Source organism: Prosopis cineraria, unplaced genomic scaffold, assembly GCF_029017545.1.
Source record: "Prosopis cineraria cultivar Desert tree isolate PC_DT_omini unplaced genomic scaffold, ASM2901754v1 PC9, whole genome shotgun sequence".
NCBI classification, from domain to species: Eukaryota; Viridiplantae; Streptophyta; class Magnoliopsida; order Fabales; family Fabaceae; genus Prosopis; species Prosopis cineraria.
The window spans coordinates 16,303,577-16,325,139 of record NW_026555340.1 but is presented as its reverse complement, the minus strand read 5'-3'; the positions used below and the strand labels follow the sequence as shown (position 1 = coordinate 16,325,139).

Here is a 21,563-nt window from a genome sequence, read left to right as displayed (position 1 = left end):
TCGTCAATGTTAAATAAGAATAGATTGTCGCTACCGATTGATACTAAACCATTAATGTTGATTGTGTTTGGACAACCAAAATTGATCGAGACTAAGTCACCACCTCTGATCAAGCTACCAACTTTGATTAGGACCAAACGACTGACATCATCCTAGTTGTCTTTAAATTTAAACATAAAATTTGAAATTTTATATAAGATACAAACAACTATTTTAATATTATAATTTAAAATTTTTTATATAATCCAAATAAAAATTTAAAATTTATAAATTTCAAATCTAAATTCTTAACCCAAATCCATTCCAAATGTAAACTATAATTATTCTTAAATAATGATTAAATAAATAATTTATTTTTTAATAAAACTCCAGAACGAGAATGTTCTATTCATCATATCCTATCTCATTTTATTCTATTAATAACCATTTCTTAATTTTATTCTATTAATAACCATTTCTTTCTAATTTATCGTATTCTACCAAACATATCTTAAGTTTCAAAAATGTTGGTGCATAGTTGGCAAACCAAAAGTAAAGTTGGTTGTTTCCCCAACGAAAAAACGAAAAAAGAGAATAAGTTGGTTAATTTCAGGTTTAACAAGGTACAGATAAGGGTTAAAAAGTTAAAGCCCGTAAACCCTAATGTTTTTGTGGGAGCCCTTCTCCATCTCTGCTTCGTTGTCACTCCCCAAACTGTATCCGCTCTGTTCCATCCGCTGTTCCTTTAGTTGGTCTAAACCCTAGAGCACGCACTATCTTTCTTCATCAATTTGGAGCTAGGGTTTAGATTAGCGATCATTTTTAAGCATTATTGTTTCCTTGTAATTGTCTGAGTTCATTTTGATTCAGTGGGATTTTGATCATTGAGATTATGGACCTTCCGAGTCTGGTTGTCATACTTCAAGCTGCTCTTAGCCCGAATCCTAATGAACGTAAAGCAGCCGAGCAGAGCCTTGATCAGGTGCATCTCTCTGTTATTGGGGTTCCTCTTCTTTGCTTTCATCATCACTCAATTTGGCCTTTATGGTCAGAACTGTCCTGGTTTTTGTTTTTGTTAATTTTCTGCCCCATTGAGTTTTTCTTTTTCTTTATTTCGTCGAAGAGTCGTCTTTAAATTAATCCGTTTATCTTGCTGCATTTCTTTACTTGTAATGTTCAGTTTTTTTTTTTTTGTACTTTTTCACTTCCCTTGCAGCGTTCCTTTCAGTTCAAGTTGTGAACTTTGTTGTCATTGCAAATAATTGATTGTATTGGTGGCATGATTTGATGTGTTCTCTAGTTTATATTTGGCTTTGTTTATATACAGTTTCAGTATGCCCCTCAGCATCTCGTGAGGCTGTTGCAAATCATTGTTGACAACAACTGTGACATGGGAGTGCGGCAAGTTGCTAGTATTCATTTCAAGAACTTTATTGCAAAATATTGGTCTCCGCTTGATTCTGGTATGTTCTTGTGATGTTAGACTTAGTAAACTGACTCCTTACTGATTGATTATACTTTTCTGGGTTCATGTAGATGCGCAGCAGAAGATCTCACAGAGTGATAAAGTAGTGGTGAAGGACCACATTCTTATGTTCGTGGCTCAAGTTCCTCCCTTGTTAAGGTACACTAGTTAAACTGTGATTTTTGCTACCTTCTGTTGTAACATGTTTACCGTGCAATCCCATTTAATTTATTTTAGTAGGGGTCTCTGTGTGCATGTAAGTCAATGAAAACACATGGGTCAAAACTTTGAGGATTTTTCTTTCTTTTATCTCTTGTCCTAGTTTCATTGTCTTGACTTTGACTATCCATGTTTACGCATTGTCTAGGGTGCAACTTGGTGAGTGCCTGAAGACAATTATACATTCAGATTATCCTGAGCAGTGGCCAGGGCTTCTTGACTGGGTGAAACATAACTTACAGGATCAACAAGTCTATGGTGCCTTATTTGTTCTCCGGATTCTTTCTAGAAAATATGAGTAAGTTTTTGCTTTTCTTTCTGAAGTCTGAAATGCAAACTTATTTCAGTTTAAAGAATTTGTCCTTTGTCCTACCTTGTGTTATGCAATGCTGTTTATAATTTGAGTTCTCAATTAGAATACAAGGATATAACTTATATATCCACTTTTGGTGACTGTTTCCCATGAGTTGCAAATGCTGTGCAATGAATATTATGTGCTTCTTCCCTTTAAAACTACAGGAGTCTCATCCTGAGTTGTAAATGTTCTATTTTGTGCTGTCAAGCTTGTCTCTTTATATATAGGTTTCTGTTAATACAGTTGTATTTTATTCTATTTTATTCCGTCTGTGTTTATAGCCGGTCCCAAGCCCGGGTAAAGGAGGAGGGTTGTGTTAGGCCATCAACAGCCAATGTAAAAATTTGTTGAATCTATCATGAACATGGACAATAGACGTTATAATGTTAATGCTAGGTCGTTGCCCGTAAGTAACGCGCTGCATGGCTCGAGTACAGTGATAAGTGAGTTAGAGCCGCTGCATCGGCGCCCGGATGTAGTGTTAAATGAGCAAGGGCTACCGTGTCATTCTGGACGCACGCGGCTAAAGAAGTTAGTCCATAAGAGCAAAATTAGATTTGGTACTTGGAATGTTGGGACATTAAATTGTAAATCTGTAGAGGTTGTAGGGGTTATGATTCAAAGGAAAATCAATATCCTTTGCTTGCAAGAAACAAAATGGCGTGGAGAAAAAGCTAAGGATATTCAAGGTTTCAAACTTTGGTATACAGGAAAAGTAAGTGCACGCAATGGAGTAGGCATCATTATAGATAAGGAGTGGAAGAAGAACGTTGTAGAAGTTAGCAGAATTGGAGACAGAATTATTTCTTTAAAAATGATAATTGGACGTGAGACTGTTAATATTGTTAGCGCTTATGCGCCGCAAGTCGGGATAGAAGCCAGTCTTAAGGAATTATTTTGGGAGGATCTGGAGGGGTTGATTCGACACATACCACAGAGTGAAAAGATTTTTATTGGAGGAGACTTTAATGGGCATGTCGGGAGGGAAGCTGGTCAGTATGCGAGGGTGCATGGTGGTTTTGGTTTTGGAGAGCTAAACAATGAAGGGCAAACTCTTCTTGATTTCTCATTGGCGTATGATTTTAAGATTGCCAACACTTGTTTCAAGAAGAGAGATGAGCATCTCATCACCTACAAAAGTGGAGCCTCAAGGTCGCAGATTGATTTTCTTTTGGTTAGGAACACAGATAGAAAACTTTGTAAAAATTGTAAGGTGATCCCTGGAGATGCTGTAACGACACAACATAGGGTCCTAGTCCTTGATGTGTGTATTATGAGTAAAATCCAAAAACGTCGACAAGTAGTAACACCAAGGATTAGGTGGTGGCAATTAAAAGGTGAGAAGCAAGATATTTTCAAGCGAAATCTTTTGGATAAAGGAATTTGGGATTCTCAGGGAAGTGCTAACATCATATGGGAGGATATGGCTAAAAAGATACGGGAGGTTGCAAAAGTAGTTTTGGGAGAATCGAAAGGTCCTGGTCCGAGAGATAAGGAGTCTTGGTGGTGGAATAATAGTGTACAGGACAAAATCAAGTATAAGAAGAACTGTTTTAAAGCCATACATTTGTGTAACAATGAGGAAAATTGGGAGAGGTACCGTATGGCTAAGAAGGAAACTAAGAGAGCTGTGGGTGAAGCTCGTTCTAAAGCTTTTGAAGAATTTTATAAGAACCTTGAGACGAAGGAAGGAGAGCAAAATATTTATAAGATTGCCAAGAGTAGGGAAAGAAAATCAAGAGATCTAGAACAGGTAAGGTGTATTAAGGATGAAGAGGGAAGAATTTTAGTTACAGATGATGAAATTAAAAATAGATGGGAGGCTTATTTTTCTAAACTTTTCAATGATGGAGAGGATTCATTTAGTAACTTGGAGGATTTAGTAACTGGTGAAGGAGAACAAAATTTGTCATTCTATCGAAAAATACGTGATAAGGAGGTAAAGGAAGCTCTTAAGAAAATGGCAAATGGTAGAGTTAACGGACCTGATTGTATATCTATCGAAGCGTGGAAATGTTTAGGTGAAGAAGGGGTGAGATGGTTAACTAAGTTATTTAATGTGATTTTACGGTCCAAGAAAATGCCTGATGAGTGGAGGAGAAGTACATTAATTCCTATTTATAAAAATAAAGGAGATATTCAGAATTGTACTAACTATAGAGGGATTAAACTCATGAGCCACACAATGAAATTGTGGGAGAAAGTAATTGAGCACAGGTTGAGATTGGAGACAAGTATTTCTGAGAATCAATTTGGTTTTATGCCAGGTAGATCAACTACAGAGGCGATTTATCTACTAAGGGGATTAATGGAAAAGTATCGTTGTAAAATAAAGATCTACACATGGTTTTTATTGATTTGGAAAAAGCTTATGACCGTATACCAAGAGAAGTGCTTTGGAAAGCGTTGGAAAAAAAGGGAGTACGGATTGCTTATATTAAAGCCATACAAGATATGTATGAGGGGGTAAAAACTAGTATAAGAACGCCTAGTGGTCAAACAAAGGATTTTCCTATAAAGATTGGGCTACATCAGGGATCATCTCTGAGTCCTTATTTGTTCAACTTGATTTTAAATGTTTTGACGGAACATATTCAAGAGGAAATCCCGAAATGTATGCTCTTCGCGGATGATATAGTTCTTATAGCAGAGACAAGAGAAGAGGTTAATTGCAAACTTGAGTTATGGAGGAGGACATTGGAGTCGAAAGGTTTTCGTCTGAGTAGAAGTAAGACGGAATATTTATATTGTAAATTTGATAAAGGACTATTCGAAAATAATTTGGAAGTGAAATTGGGAGATCAAATTATACCTCAAGTGGAAAAGTTTAGATATTTGGGAGCCATTATCCAAAATGATGGCGAAATCAGTGGAGATATTTCACATAGAATTCAAGCTGGGTGGTTTAATTGGAGAAAAGCTAAAGGAGTTATTTGTGACCGTAAGGTGCCTAATAAACTTAAAGGAAAGTTTTATCGTATTGCTATCAGACCGGCAATGTTATATAGTAGTGAATGCTGGGCTCTAACGGGACAGCAAGAGCATAAAGTTGGAGTAGCAGAGATGAGAATGTTACGATGGATGTGCGGACATACACGTAAAGATAAAATTCGAAATGAGCACATACGTGAAAAAGTGAGGGTGGCACCTATTGAGGAAAAAATGGTAGAAAATCGGTTGAGATGGTTTGGGCATGTACAAAGAAGACCAAGGGAGGCACCAGTGAGAAGAGTGGAACATATAACTTTGAGTCCGATTAAGAGAGGTAGAGGAAGGCCTAAGAGAACACTCTTGGAAGTTGTTGAACGTGATCTCTTAATTAATAATATTTCTAAAAGCTTAATAAATGATAGAGCACAATGGCGTCTTGCAATCCATGTAGCCGACCCCACCTAATGGGATAAAGGCTTGTTGTTGTTGTTGTTGTTGTTTATTCCGTCTGTCTTCTGCTATTCAAGTTCTTTATGTTTATATTCTTTTTTTCACACATTTCTTATGCACTTTCCCATTCTAAAACACAAAAGTCTCTTCCTGGGTTTAAATATTTATTTGGTGCTGTCATCTTGTTGCCTCTCTTAATGTGGCTGTATCTTCGCTGGTTGGGTTGGATTACTTTACCTTGAATCTTTGCTGTTTATTTTTGCCTTCCGCAAGTTTTTTATCATTATACAAGAGGAAAAAGCTTCTTTGGTGGAGAAGAAAAATAAAATAACGTTCTTGATTTGGTGACATATAGGAATAACATTTTGCTTAGTAATTATAAATGTCTTTTGAGCTGTTAAAGAAAGTAAATGAAAGGAATGATGCAAAAAATAAGGAGATCTTTTGAAGCCTTAAAAGGAAACATACGATAAATAACACAGTAGGTGGCATTCTTTCTAATTAGCCTTGTTTATATATATATATATGTGTGTTTAATTCAATTGATATAATTCTAGTGTTTATTAATTTCTATTCCTGGTTTGACAAGGGCTGTTTTTTTTTTTTTTTAATGATCACTGAAGGATTGTATAGTTGACAAATAATTATTCTGATTGTTTGTTCCCTTTTATGTTGCTGCAAAGTATTGTTTTCATCCCCCTTTTTCTTTGCTCATTTTCAGGTTCAAGTCAGATGAGGAGAGGACACCTGTTCATCGGATAGTTGAGGAGACCTTTCCTCAACTTCTCAATATATTTAACAGGCTTGTCCAGATTGTCAACCCATCACTGGAAGTATCAGATTTAATCAAGCTCATCAGTAAAATATTTTGGTCCTCCATTTACGTAAGTTTTCTTCACTTTCTGTGTGTCTCTTGACATACTAGGCTTGATGCTGTGTGCTGGGCATTGGGTCGAACCTTTTTTTTTTTCCCTTTCCACAGAGAGAGAGAATAGAGAGGAATAGGAAGAACAAGAGGGAAGAACAGAGCAGAGAAAGGCTGAGAGGAGAGAATGAGAAACGAGAGATATTGTACTGAATAGTACGCTCAATCTTATTGATATCAAAAACCATCCCATTTACAAGTATATGTTAGGGTATTTATAGGCTCTAATCTGTCTTAATCAACTAACGGCTAATTTCCCAAAAGTAATACAACTAATAATTAACCATAACTGTTATAATTACAATGATATAACAATAGCCCCCTCCTAAGAGACCTTTGCCCTCAAGGGTCATGAACAGCAACAGTAGGAAAAACACAGGCATTACACTTTTGGAAATTGCTACTAGCCGAGACTATTCATTGTTCACATCACTGTTCACTTTACTATTCAACAATCAGTAAGTGGAAGCCAAAGCAATCATTATCATACTTGAGCCCAAAAGCATTTTTAGCAATCCTCCTCTCTACCATAGAAGAGCAAACAAGTGGGTAGGGAGGAGTTGAAGACAAAGAAAAGCCCAATAAGGCAGATTTTTGAAAGGGCTGATTGTAATGTCTTTGAATGACATTGGGCTCATGCAATTATCCCAATTCAGAAGCTGGTTCAGGTCCAAAAAAGACAAAAGGCACGGGTTCTGCGTCTGAAATTCCCACCTACATGACAGATGAGGTTTTGGCTTTTCAATCTTTACAGGACCTAGTCACTTGACCTTTTGAACAGAAAAATCAGGGAGTTGCTTTTTCTTTCTTGAAACTTGATCCCACCTATTGACTATTGATGATGGCTGGCATCTACTAAGACCAAACGTGCAGTGCTCACTTAAGCTAGAGAGGATCCGTCTAGAACCCCTGCTTCCATGTGTGCAGACGCGCCACAAAACCCACTTAAGCTTCAAAGAAATATGCATCAGTTGTCCCGCTTCCACTTGTCCAGTGTCTATGAACTTAACAAATGTTGTGCCTGTCTTAGTAAAGGCACTAGAGGACCTCACAGTAAAGGATTCTTACACGTATCTCCTAAGACTTTAAACAGTTGGGGAGGAAAAATGCTTCTGACAAGTCACAAACTTGTTTAATGAATATGTGTGAGTAGCTCGGCAAATAACTGTTTGCCCATGAAAACCCAAGAGCAATAGTGGAGAAGAAGCAAATGATGAGGTTGAACATGCACCGAAAGCAAGAACCTTGAAGAAGATATAGTTTGTAATTGATCGAAATAGTCCACGGTTGACCCTTGATGGAAAGAGATGCTGGAGGAGGAAACCAAACTGGAGGTTGTTGAAGAACCTTGAATACAAGGCAATGAAGAAACAAGAACAATTGGTAGTGGTGAACTAGAGTTTAACGACACAGGAAGAATAGAAGGTGACGAAGCTTGCGATGAAAACATGGATAGAGAGGGTAATGGTGGTTTGCAACTACTTGAGCCAATTCCATCTTTGGATGCACACTAAAAATTCTTCTTGAATTCATTGCCATCAGGGACTTGCAATTCTTGCATCGGTAAGGAAGGTCCTGCTTCAACTTCCATTGTTATAGTTACAAAATCCCCATCATTTCAAATGCCATTCTTGGCTTGTTGATTCCCACAATCTTGTAGAGGTGTACCTACATCCTTCTTCAAAAACTCTTGTGATCAATAATAATCTTGAAGTGCTTGTGCCTTTTTTTTCTATCTGACGCATTAGCATGATTTCTTGCATTCTTGCAAGACTTCTCGCTTCTTGCATCATTCTTGGTTTGAAGAGACACTGGTTCTACAAGTTCTGGCTTGAGCCTAGCCACATTCATATAAAGTAAATATTTTTCTTGCAATTTGAATCCATTGGTGTGGCTATCAAAGAATTTATTGAATTCTTTCACACTCTTGTTGACGAAGCCACATCTGGTGGTCATCCTCATATTCTTGGAATGAATGGTGTGCCATGGCTGAGAATGACTAGCTTTGATACCACTAATGTATCAAAATAATTCACACAGAGAGAGAGAAATAGAGAGGAATAGAAAGAACAAGAGGGAAGAATAGAGAAGAGAAAGGAGATTCAGAGAGACTGAGAGGAGAGAATGAGAAACGAGAGATATTGTACTGAATAGTATGCTCAATCTTATTGATATCAAAAAGCATCCCATTTGCAAGTATATTTCAGGGTATTTATAGGCTCTAATCCATCTTAATCAACTAACGGCTAATTTTCCAAAAGTAATACAACTAATAACTAACCATAACTGTTATAATTATAATGATATAACATCTTCCTTATCCGTAGGACGAATACCCGTTGTTAAACTGAACAGTGAATTGAAGGCTGTCAAGGGATCTTTATGTCCAATAAGTTAAATTGGAGGGATTTTTTTTTTTTTTTTGGGATTGAGTGGTGATGGACATTCTCTATGTTAAACAAGAAGAAAACTATATGGCATGAACCAAAAAAATGCCAGCTTCATGAACTATGTGCCTGATCTTTGATTATTATTCTGTGTATGCAATAACTTTTCCCTGGAATTTGGCCTTTTTTCTTGGAGATTGCTATTAAAATGGGGGAAAAAAAGCTCTTTGAACAATAGAGATGGCATAGTTGGCTGTGTTATTTATATTTATGATTTTCCCAACTTTAGCTCGTAGGATTGACTTGTGCATTTTTGGGTTCATTGTGTATGTTTATTCAGTTGGAGATTCCAAGGCAGTTGTTTGATCAAAATGTCTTTAACGCTTGGATGATGCTGTTCTTAAATGTATTGGAGAGTCCTGTCCCATCAGAAGGTCAACCTGTTGATCCTGAGCTTAGAAAATCATGGGGTTGGTGGAAGGTGAAGAAATGGACAGTTCACATACTAAATAGGCTGTACACTCGGTATGTTTGAAGTTTAGATCAATTAATGGAAATATCTAAGTTTTGCTGCCCGGGTTATTTATTTTTCTATGGTTGTCAAATTTATCACGTCAGTTTTGGAGACTTGAAGCTACAAAACCCAGAAAACAGAGCCTTTGCTCAAATGTTTCAGAAGCATTACGCAGGGAAGATTTTGGAGTGCCACTTAAATCTGTTGAATGTCATTCGTCTGGGTGGCTATTTGCCTGACAGAGTGATCAACCTTATTCTTCAATATCTAAGCAACAGGTGGTTTTTTGTGTTTTTATATTCCTTATATTTCTGTTGTCTTTCCTTATCATTCAGTCACTTTGTATAATTTATATCCAAGCTTGCTGTCATCAACTACATATAACGTATCCATTGTATCCGCGGGAAACTTAAGACTTGTATAGGGTTATACGTCTGTATGTAAGAAGGCTCTGTTCATTAAGTTTGTGGGATTGGTTTATTTATTGTTTAATGTTTGGAAACATAGTTTTCTAGCTTGTGGTAGAAACACATAGAAACATATATTCAGTTGTCTTCCATCTGATGACGGTAATAGTTTTAATCCTATTCTAAATTACTATATGATTTGTTACGTGGCTGAAAGATGGTGCGGAATATCGGTTGTCACCTAAGGAGAATCAACGATCCATGGGTTACAGGAATAGAATGTCACAGAAGTAGGTCTCGAAAGATATAGAGTAACGACAGACAGCAGCTAGTCCCTAAAACACTCCTCCCAATTATTAACCTGAATTTAACACATAAAGCCTTTCTTCTACAGAAAAGTTATGTTACATATTCTTTAGTTTGTATAACACAATATATTTTTGAGGCAAATATATTATATGCACAAATGATTGACAGTACTTTCACCTTATTGTGAAATCATGTCAGTAGTTCAATAAGATTCTGCTAGCAGAATGTCAGTCGTTTTTTTTTTAGTTCATTTTTTTAAAATCCAGCAAGAGTATCTCCACCTTTCAATATATATCATCTCAAAGATGAAAAGAACAATATTTTCTGAACATTGTCTGATGCCTATCACTTCAGTCTTAAGGGTATGTATTATATGGTGGAAAGTAGACTCTTCAGAAAGTGGGAAAAATAGTAGTGCCATTTGTCCTTCAATTTACTCGTTCCCTTTCTCAAGTCTAAGTTCTCATTGAGCAACTAAAGGTCTTAGGCAGAGTAACTGCTCATGACTTTCGATACTATGTATGTAGTGATCTCCTTCATGGTTGCTGGCAGTACATATCTGCTAAAGATTTGTCATGGTTGTAGCTAATGCATTTCTAATCAGATATGTGGAAGAAACTTTCTTGTGAGGGGAGTTTTAACATATTTAGAATGGATTACTTTTTTGACATCTTATTTTCTGGTGCTTGTAGTTAGCATGTTTTTTTATTCTTGAATTATAATTATTTGATTTTCTCTGTAACCCTTTATTGGGTAATACATGTGCAGCATTTCCAAGAATAGTATCTATACTCTGCTGCAACCTCGGCTGGATATTCTTCTATTTGAGATAGTCTTTCCTCTTATGTGTTTCAACGATAATGATCAAAAGCTTTGGGAGGAAGATCCCCATGAATATGTAAGGAAGGGATATGGTAAGTATTTTTAGTCTGTAGTTATAAAGGTAGAACTGAGATGGGCACATTTACTTACATCTCTCATCTGTGTGACAGACATTATTGAGGACTTGTACAGTCCTAGAACTGCTTCAATGGACTTTGTGAGTGAATTGGTTCGAAAACGTGGAAAAGAAAATCTTCACAAGTTTATTCAGTTCATAGTTGAAATTTTCAAAAGGTAATTTTTGTATTCATTTCTATAATTCATGAATTGGGTGCCATATATTGGTTTTTTTTTTGTGCTAGGTATGATGCAGCTCCTGCAGAATACAAGCCCTACAGACAGAAAGATGGTGCTCTTCTTGCTATAGGGACACTTTGTGATAAATTAAAGCAAACTGAGCCATACAAATCTGAACTTGAGCGGATGTTAGTGCAACATGTCTTTCCTGAGTTCAGCAGTCCAGTTGGCAACCTAAGGGCTAAGGTAACAATATCTTTGCCAATGCACCGAGTGGCACTTTTTTCCCTTCCTTTTTTGGTGGGAATAATGAGAATACTCTATGCTGCCAAGGGTGGTTTAACCTATATGTCCTTATCAAAAGCACATTATAGTGATATCAAAATCTGATCAAGTATTTTAGGAGCATGTGTCTGCCAAAAAAAAAAAAAACAAAGAAAGAAAGGGGAAAAAAATTGAAAGTGTTAAGTTTATTGTAATAGGACGAAATGTGAACTCCAATGCAGGGTCCCATTATGCCGTTGTCTTCTGTGGATTTGTTTTCCTTTGGGAATTGTTTGGGTGAAGCAATGAAGCATATTCAATACTGATTTTTTTTTTTTTTTTTGGGATTCTGCTTAGTTATCCCCAGTCACTGTTTGACCATTTATAATTTGCTTCTATTCACAGTAATCTCTACTTAGTGGGCATATAGATTTTGACATTTCTTGTTGGGTTGATTGAGCAAAGCCAATTGGACACTCAAAATCTGATTCTTTTGGTCTCAGCTTTGTCAAAATGGTTTACTTTTTTCCCCCCCAATGCACGGACCATTTTTATTTTTTCCCTCTATCCAGTTATCATTGTAAACCAGTAGTTGTATGGAATTAATTGTTTTATTGAGTTTTCTTGTGATAATGATAGCTACTAGGTTGGGATATCACGTTATATACAACCTAAAGATATTTATACGAGAAGTTTCTTCATGGAATAATGAAACCTTTTTTCAGTCCTTCATGGATTCGCATTCTTGATTTTATATTAAAGGAAGAAATGAAGGAGAGGAGGTGTTTTAGGTATCTGATTGGAGCGATTATGTTCTTTCATTGTTGGGCTATAGGAGGAAGAAAAGAAATTTTTTTTATGTGCCTAATCTTTTTATTTTTGTAATTTATAATTCGAAGCATTATTTAATTTAAATGGAATGATAATTAAAAGTTCATTTATTGCAAGTGCCTGTCCCACAAAATTTGATCTCGTGATTTCCATTGCAATCCTTTATCTAGTGTGAAGATTGCCAAAGCTGGATCCATCAATTAGAATACTTCCAGAAATTTTCCTTTCCCTCTGAAAAGGTGCAACTATAGCTGGGAATTGATGCCATCCATTTGATTTCCCCCTTTTCTTCTGCTTTTCCCTGTCTAACCAAACCAAGTATCAGTCTTGTTATAAATAAAATTAGGTTGAGTTTAATTCAAATCCTTTAGAAAAATCTGAGTAATGGCTTTCTGATTGCTTACTATTCGTGGTGAAATTCATGAGTAGATAAAGAGGAAAGAAGGCAACTGACCTGCCATTCAATCCCATTGAATCAGCAGCCTGGAAGTTGAAAAGATGAAATCTGATAATAAGCAGTATCATATTAGCTAAAAATAGGGATAGTAACCTTGGACAAATTAAGAGTATGAAAGCTAATACCAGTGATCTCCAACATGTTCTAATCATGGAATTTTATTGCTTATTAAAAACAGGCGGCATGGGTTGCTGGACAGTATGCCCATATCAACTTCTCAGATCAGAACAACTTCCGGAAGGCATTGCATTGTGTCGTTTCTGGAATGCGAGATCCAGAACTTCCTGTGCGTGTTGATTCTGTCTTTGCTTTGCGCTCTTTTGTTGAAGCTTGTGAAGGTGGTTTATCACTATCTTATTCCTTTGTGTTTGGGATTATTTGAAGTTTAAAGGTTGATGTTGACTACATATAAATTTATTTCTTTTGGTTGTGATGCAGAATTGGATGAAATTCGTCCTATTCTCCCGCAACTCCTTGATGGTAAGTGTTTGTGAATTTTTTGTTATCTTACACATCACAATCTTTGGTTTCCTTGTCAAATGACTTTGAACGCAAATGTGTTCAGAACTTTTCAAACTTATGAATGAGGTTGAGAATGAGGACCTTGTGTTTACTTTGGAGACAATTGTGGACAAGTTTGGGGAAGAGATGGCACCTTATGCACTTGGGCTTTGCCAAAATTTGGTAAAATGGTTTATGTTTATGTCAAAAATTGGGCTTTTCTTTAGAGTTATTCTTTTCAATGCGGTAACACTTTTTTCTGTTTACAAAACAGGCAGCTGCATTTTGGAGGTGTATGAACACTGATGAAGCTGATGAAGCTGATGATCCAGGTGCTCTGGCTGCAGTTGGCTGTTTGCGTGCTATTAGTACAATACTTGAATCAGTGAGCAGGCTTCCTCACCTTTTTGTTGAAGTTGAACCAACATTGCTTCCCATAATGCGTAGAATGTTGACATCTGATGGTCAAGGTATTTGTCTTTTTGAATCACCTATGCCTACCACATCTGAGTGTTATTCTATTCTATTATATTTTTCAAATCTCCATTCAGGTCTTTTTATTCTACCCAACATAAATATTCCTTTATATATAATGAATAGATGTTTACATAAAAGATATGATTTTATTTTATTATTTAGAAAAAAAAAATATTTGAAGAGTATGAAATGAAGGATAGGATTAAACATTTGAAAAATTCCTTGTTTAATGTGAACTAAAGAATGAAACAACAAATATCGTGTCTGAGCCATTCTTGTGCGCCTTATTCATTATAGGTTTCCAGTTTATGTCAACCGTTTTGGATGGTAGCATGTAATTCTAAATTGATGGTAGTGTTTCCAAAAAAAGAACAAAAAAAAGAAACAATGGCTGTGGATATATATATGTACACATATGTATATATGTGTATATATATCAAAATTCGCTTAGTTTCAGTTCAATGGTTGAATGCATTCTCTGACCTTTGTATCATTTATAAATTAAAGTAGGGAATAGGGAACAAGGGATGAAAGGGCTTAGCCCATAATCTGTCTCACATGATAGTACAAATAGCAAAACAAAATATTTCCTCCATTAAAAAATGCAAGGATTTTTTTAGGGGGTTGGATGTTAAAAAATGTGAGGAATTTTTAGTCTTTCAAAGTATGATTATTGTCTTTTTTTAATAATACCCCTATTAAATAAATCACTTTATATTTATTTTAGGATGATGCACCCTGTTAAATAAGGGTAAATATAGAAAGATAAAGTTAGTTTGAAGACAAATAACTACTTTATCAGGGAATGAGATTCGGTTAATGGAGGGAGTATTTACTAATTCTATTAAACTGATTGACTAAAATAATGGAGTAAAGGCAAGAGGAGCAGAGCATAAAAAGTAGAATGCAGAATGGCAACCAAACAGCAGCCAAGCAACAGATTGCCACAAGTTTATCATATTATACTTGTGACAGTGACTGTGAAGCTATGAAATGCTTGCTTATTAAATCTCCAACTGATTGATTTTAGATCCATGGTGTTTATCAGTCTTCTCATGTTATGAAACTTTTAACTTTTGATTTACTTGGTCGTCTTGCATATTTAATTTTTAATGGCTTGTGCATGCTTACAGAGGTTTTTGAAGAAGTTTTGGAAATTGTATCATATATGACCTTTTTCTCTCCGACGATATCATTGGACATGTGGAATCTTTGGCCATTGATGATGGAAGCGCTGGCAGATTGGGCAATTGATTTCTTTCCAAGTATAGCGCTTGCTACATTTTGTCAGTTTTTCTCAATTTCTTTTTGCTTGACTCAAGTTTAATAATCTATACATGTTTAAACTATATATCAGTTGGTATCTCCAAATTAATCTGTGGATAAACTAAGCTGTACAGAAATTATATAGATTATAACAACATTACTTAACAACTGGTCAAAGAAGTTAGAACACGGCAATATTGAATTTGAGTATCCTGTGTGAGTACACTCTACAGCTATGGGCATGATTAGTAGGTTTGTTTCCCTTGCAATTCTCCTGTGACTGTGTTCTACATGTTGATTTACTTGGTGGTCAACAGTAACTTGTGGGAGCTAGCTCAATGTTCATGATTTGGTTTTGAGCTTTTCCCTAGTAATTAACCTCAATCCTGTGTGCGTGATTGTTCTCTACTCGTGGTTTGATTCATGTATGCATGGACATACTCTATTGTTGGTTCAGACCTTCTCTGCTTGTTTTCATCTGAGGGTTGGGACTCTATTTGAAATCAGCTGGTGTCCACTCTCCTTAAATACATGATACATAGGCAAATCTATGGCTGTGGCTTTCAAACATGATATTCCAACATTTTGTGAACCCATTTTTATATGTTTGCATTTTGAAACATATATAGATCGATGGTAATTTTAAAAGCTTTGCAGATATCCTGGTGCCTTTGGACAACTATATTTCTAGGGGGACTGCCCATTTCCTTACTTGCAAAGAACCTGATTATCAACAAAGTCTATGGAACGCAATTTCATCTGTGAGTAATTTTGCATTACTACCTGTTAGATGAGAACTTGGGGGTTAGCCATTGTTGATGTCTATATATCTTATCAATGTCTCTGTTATGTTTTTATAATTTTGATATTTTATTAGTTAGTTATAGCCGTTGGTTGCTAGCCGTTGGGTGTATTCAGCGGTTATATAAATACTTTTATGTTTCATTGTATTGGGTTGCTGATTAATAGACTTTGGTATCATTCAGAAAGTTCTCGCCTCTCTTTTCTCTCTTCCTCTTCACCCTCTCGTCTCTCATCTTCTCTAAACCTTCATCTGTTCTTCTCTCCTCCTATTCTCTTTCTGCATCTATTTTATTCTCTTCTATTATTACAAACGTATAACAGTCTCTGTCTCTGTATTTCACATTGCAGATTATGGCAGATAAAAATTTGGAGGACAGTGATATTGAGCCAGCTCCAAAGCTTATTGAAGTTTTATTTCAGAATTGTAGAGGGCAGGTGGATCACTGGGTTGAGCCATATCTCAGAATAACAGTTGAACGATTGCGCAGAACTGAAAAATCATATTTGAAATGTCTTCTTATGCAAGTGGTAAGGTGTTGTTAGAATCAGTATTGCATGTATGAATTAGAAAGAGATGACTTCTATTGCTTCTTAGGTTATTTTGTTGAGTTTGACAAGCTCGTTGGCTTGTATTTGATACATTTACACTGTTAAATGTTATTACTTTGCTGCCCTTGAGGCCTTGTGCTTGTTAAATTAGCTTTCAGAGGTCTGTTAATTTGGACTTGCAGGCTAAATTATTGAATTTCTAAGCATTGTCTGAACCAATTTTTTGTCTGTCAGGTGTCAAACCAAATCTACTACTGTTATTCAATTGTATGGATTATAAATGGTGTGGTAGGGTTATAGTTATTTTGGTTTTCTTTGTATATTCTTAGTTTCTTTAGTTCATGCAGGTTGCACTTGCTTAGGTGCTATAGTTGACACATTACTTTTTAGAATGAAAATAGATTGCAAAAGAAGATAGTTTTCTGATTGAGTACTACCATTTCCTGTTTCCTTTAATATATTTAGAGTTTTCCATGTTCCTTATGATCATTTGTCTGATAGGAAAGATAGTCAGGTAATATACTAAAAAATTATGCAGATTGCAGATGCTCTTTACTACAATTCAGCATTGACTCTTGGCATATTGCAAAAGTTAGGCGTTGCATTAGACATCTTCAATCTATGGTTCCATATGCTGCAGCAAGTCAAGAAGAGTGGCGTACGTGCTAATTTTAAAAGGTACTTTTTTAATCTTTTATTGAAAAAAATTCTGCTAATGAGGAAGTTACAGAAGGGGGATAAGAACTGCAAGGGTTTAAAAAATAATAAACACACTAAAAATAAATAAAAGGGAAGCATTGAGGTGTTCCTACACTTCCCTCTTTCACTAATTTCCAGTTTCTTTTGTATTGTAATGCCATGCCCCATTATAATTTATAACTCAAGTCTTCATTATGAGATTTTTGAGGTTTTGTTATGCAATTGTAAGTTATGACAATCTCTTTGCAGGGAACATGACAAGAAAGTTTGCTGCCTTGGTTTGACATCATTACTGGCACTTCCTGCTGATCAATTGCCAGAAGATGCTTTAGGTCGGGTTTTCCGAGCTGTGCTCGATCTTCTTGTTGCATACAAAGATCAAGTTGCAGGTTTTGTTCCTTTCATTTCTTTGTTTTTGAGATGCTTCATTCTCATCAGCATTCACCAAGTATATCCACATATTTTTTGTTTTTATTGGTCATTTTTACTGTAATCTCTTCAATCTTATTCTTAACTGCTTAATTCTTATAGCATATATTATATGTATTTTTGCAGAAGCTGCAAAGGAGGATGAAGCTGAAGATGATGATGATATGGATGGTTTTCAAACTGATGATGTAGATGAGGATGAAAATGACTCTGACAAGGAAATGGGAGTTGATGCGGGGGATGGGGATGAAGCTGACAGCAATAAATTTAGAAAGTTGGCCGAAAAGGTGTTGATATGATGCCTGAAAAAACTAATTGAATCTAGGAAGTGTTTGCATGCAATAAGGTTTTATACAAGCCTCTAACTTAGGAAATATGTGTTCATGAATTGTTCGCACATTGTCCTCTTGAAGTTGTTTCATTTGATACTGAGAAGTCGGGGTCAACTAAGTTAGCTGTAGCACGCTAGTTAAGCTAAGCCTTTGAATTTTAAAATTTGAATATTTGAAGTGTAGCTGCCTTCACCCAATGGGATAAGGTTGTTTTGTTGGATATTTGAAGTGTGATAGCTTCATCTTGGCTATTCTACGTTCATCTACTGTTAAATCCTAATCTTGTAATTTTCTTGTGTTTATGGCTGCATAGGTGAGGGCATTCCAGCCTGATGATGAGGACAATGATGACTCAGATGATGACTGGACAGATGATGAAGAATTGCAGTCCCCAATTGATGAGGTGGATCCTTTTGTGTTTTTTGTGGATACAATCAAAGGTAAGCAGGCACCACCTGTAAAAGATGGTTACTTCATTATTGGCATAATGCTTGTCATTTTTGTTTGTCTGAAATGCCCCCTCAACATAAAATCTGCCTGTAGTGATGCAATCATCAGCCCCGTTACGGTTCCAGAACCTCACCCAGGCTCTTGACTTCCATTTTCAAGCACTTGCTCATGGTGTTGCCCAGCATGCTGAACTGAGGAGAGCAGAGATTGAAAAGGAAAAATTAGAAAAGGCATCAGCTGCTACAGCCTCTTAAGCTCTTGGACGTACATTCTCTGCAACTCGTTTGCTTCTCAAGTTTTTGGCTTTATGTATTCATTCTTCAATGGTGTCTGTTTCATAAAGCCTGAGGCATTGGTACTAGCAGAGCTCTACGTGCCTTGAGAAAGTCTGCTTGCTGTTTCAAAGTTCTCAGAGGTGTGGTCCCTGAAGTTCCCACTGAAATCAGACGACCTTGAATTTTGGGAACTGCAGGATTAGCGCTTTCTCCCAAGTCTTAGGTTCCATTTAGTCCTCGGTGAAAGAGCATATACCTGCAAATCTGTGTTGTCTTCTTGTTCCTACCACATTGGGGGTATAGCTTTTAGCCTTTTGCATGTCTCCAAATTTTGGGTTTATTATACATCTATAAACCCTAGTCGGTTCTTGGATGAATGCAGAAGGGTTTAAAGCCCCCGTAATATTTATGGCCTGTCGCATAGATGGGCCATGGGGGGTTGCCAATGCACGTATTGGTAAAGTTTTGGTGTGGGTTTAGTATCAGAGGTTCTTTTAAAACATTTTTGGTATTTTTTTTTTTCTTTGGATGAGAGCAGAGTCTAGGAGAATTTAGGGGATTGAATGGGTTTTGGGTTTTGGAGAGCCTACCTTGTGGTGGCTTTATTTCGAGTTGTAAAATTTTGTTCTCATTCTTTATATTGATTTATTTAGGATGAAATCATGAAATCCTCTTCCCTGTTTGTAGTGAATGTTATTGTGTATTATTGTTTGCATTGCAAGATCATGTTTTGGTGGAAGTTCCAAACGCTAAACTCGCCGCTAGCACTGGTTGATGTTTACCGTTTATTGCACTAACGAGGATTAAATTATGAGAGCCGTAGGTAGGCTTCTCCCAATCAAGTTATTACATATACAAAGGTGGGTATTTACTTGTTTAAGTGGCCAGAATTTTTACTATTTATGTCAACTTTAGTTGATCGGCATTACTGTATTCTATTAACTAGATATTTGGGTGTATTGGTAACTAAAATGTTGTGTTCAATAATTTTGAATGCTTTTTTTCAATCTTCTCTAAACCTTCTTATATTAGTTGTTTCACTTTCCTTACCAATGTCACTATTAGTTTTTATATATATATGTGTATATATATGTATATGTTCAAATTATTTCAGATGATTTTATATTTTTTTTTCTCAATAAATGTCATGTTTACTTTTGTATATGATCATTATGATTTTTTTTTTTAATGCCTGCATGCCTATTTCTACATCCACATTTTCATATTTGTTACCCTATGTTCTTGTCCTGCTTGACGGCCAACATTTTCTATCATATAATATTAGTTTTATGGTACTTTGATAAAATTTCACTTTAAACTTGTTAGGTATTTCTTTTATTATAAATAATTCTTGTAGGTTTTTTTTTTGTTAAAAAAAAATGAGCCACTTAGCTTGTACTATATATGTAATGTTTCCATTAACTTCATCATTTTAAATAAGTACTTCTAAATATTTAAATTTCGTTGCGTGGGTTATTATTTGATCTCTTAATCCAACTTCTAATTCAATACTATTTAATCTTTTATTAAAAATATAATGTTTATATTTTATTTTATTCTTACTTAGGCAAAAGTCCTTTGATTTTAATATCTTTTTTCATAATTCAAGTTTAGAATAATTTTTTTTTAACTTTGCAATGAGAATTTCATCATTAACAAAAAAAGCATTCGTTTAGTGTTTGCAATGAGATTTTCATCATTAACAAAAAGGCATTAGTTTAGTGAAATTTTTTTTTGTATATACTCAGGTAGAATGTTTAAAATTAAGTCAAACAAGTACATGCTGAAAGATGATTTTTAATATAGGCCAATCGTTATATGAAAGATTTTATCTCACCACTAGATGCTATTATATTGGTGATCGTTGATTTCATTTCTTGTATAACTTTGCTATACGTAACACATAATTTTGTATAAACTTTTATTAATTATTGAGGTTATATCATTTTTAAAAGTTAAGAGAAAATGTTGTATAAAAATAAGCTTAGGATCTATACACCCTTGAAACTTTAACCTTATTTTTAATGTAATAATAATTAAATGTTATATTTTAACAATTACAATATCTATTTATATATTGTGGACTCACTTTGCGGTAAGTACTGTCATGAGAAGGGATCATAGATGAAGCAAGGAAGATTTAATTTATATAAAGGAGTGCAAGATGGCCCAAGGGTATTAAAGCTACATGCATAACACAATCCATTGCAATATGGGAATATAATTATATGTGTGTGTGTGTCTGTGTGTGTGTGTGTTAACATGTTATTTGTTTGCTTGCCTTGTTTTTAAATCCAAATGTAAAAAGAATAAGGAGAGCGACTTGATTATTATTTTATTTTTATTATTTTATAAATTTCATCAATTACATAGCGAGAAACAAATAAATTGACATAACTTTCACATTTTTCATGTGATACAAAAACCAAAAAAGAAAAAGAAAATCGATCGTACTGAGTTGTGGATGGAAGTAAAAGAGAATTGAAGCAGTCTTTCAAACAATACTTATACATAATCAAATTTTAATTTGTACAAAATAAATTAATGATCAACGCTTTCATTATATTATTATTTAGTGACAAATCAAAAAATATAACCATTAAAAAGAAATTTCAATTGGGGTCTTCTGATTTAGACAATATATTTAACAATAATGGACGAAATTTCAAGTCGAAATGTTTAACAATTTGATCTATTTCCGAAGCTATCCAGAAAAGTGATGAAATTGGAAGTTTCATGGCCATGCATGTCAGATAAAATTAATTAATGTGATTATTTTAATTATATATAAAAATTAAAAATTATCTATATCAATTGCTTCTCTAATAAATCTGAGACGAGTCATCTTATTATTTCTTTTTCTTCATCATCATGCCGCCCAAATTAAAGCATCAAATTATGACTATAACTAAACTTCATCGTCATCCACACATACAGATACTTAATTTCTTGATTTAAGTAACTGCAAATTAGTTAAAAAAGACTTACGATTTACATATAAAGAAAAATGTAAAAGCACAATATGGATGCATGCATGGTGATCAAATGAAAATATCAGAAATGAATTACTGAAGCATTAATTTTGGACCAACCATTATCATATTTCTGGTCTCTGATATATCAAAAACCTTGGAGGCATACTGAGAAGTTTAAAAAGAAAAACAAAAAA

The 21,563-nt window shown here is 35.1% G+C and overlaps 1 protein-coding gene across 1 annotated transcript; it reads left to right on the top strand.

The window, feature by feature from the left end:
• The first annotated feature begins 639 nt into the window (after positions 1–639).
• LOC129320074 (importin beta-like SAD2) lies at positions 640–19,148 on the top strand. Its single transcript, XM_054965223.1, has 22 exons — positions 640–961; positions 1,307–1,442; positions 1,516–1,603; positions 1,812–1,961; positions 6,121–6,283; positions 9,052–9,236; positions 9,330–9,503; positions 10,710–10,855; positions 10,934–11,057; positions 11,126–11,306; positions 12,791–12,950; positions 13,051–13,092; positions 13,178–13,296; positions 13,388–13,583; positions 14,724–14,855; positions 15,514–15,617; positions 16,009–16,188; positions 16,748–16,887; positions 17,158–17,297; positions 17,464–17,624; positions 17,983–18,109; positions 18,213–19,148. The coding sequence occupies exons 1-22, from the start codon at positions 872–874 to the stop codon at positions 18,371–18,373; spliced, it is 3,099 nt and encodes a 1,032-aa protein (XP_054821198.1). The 5' UTR covers positions 640–871; the 3' UTR covers positions 18,374–19,148.
• Positions 19,149–21,563: the final 2,415 nt, after the last annotated feature.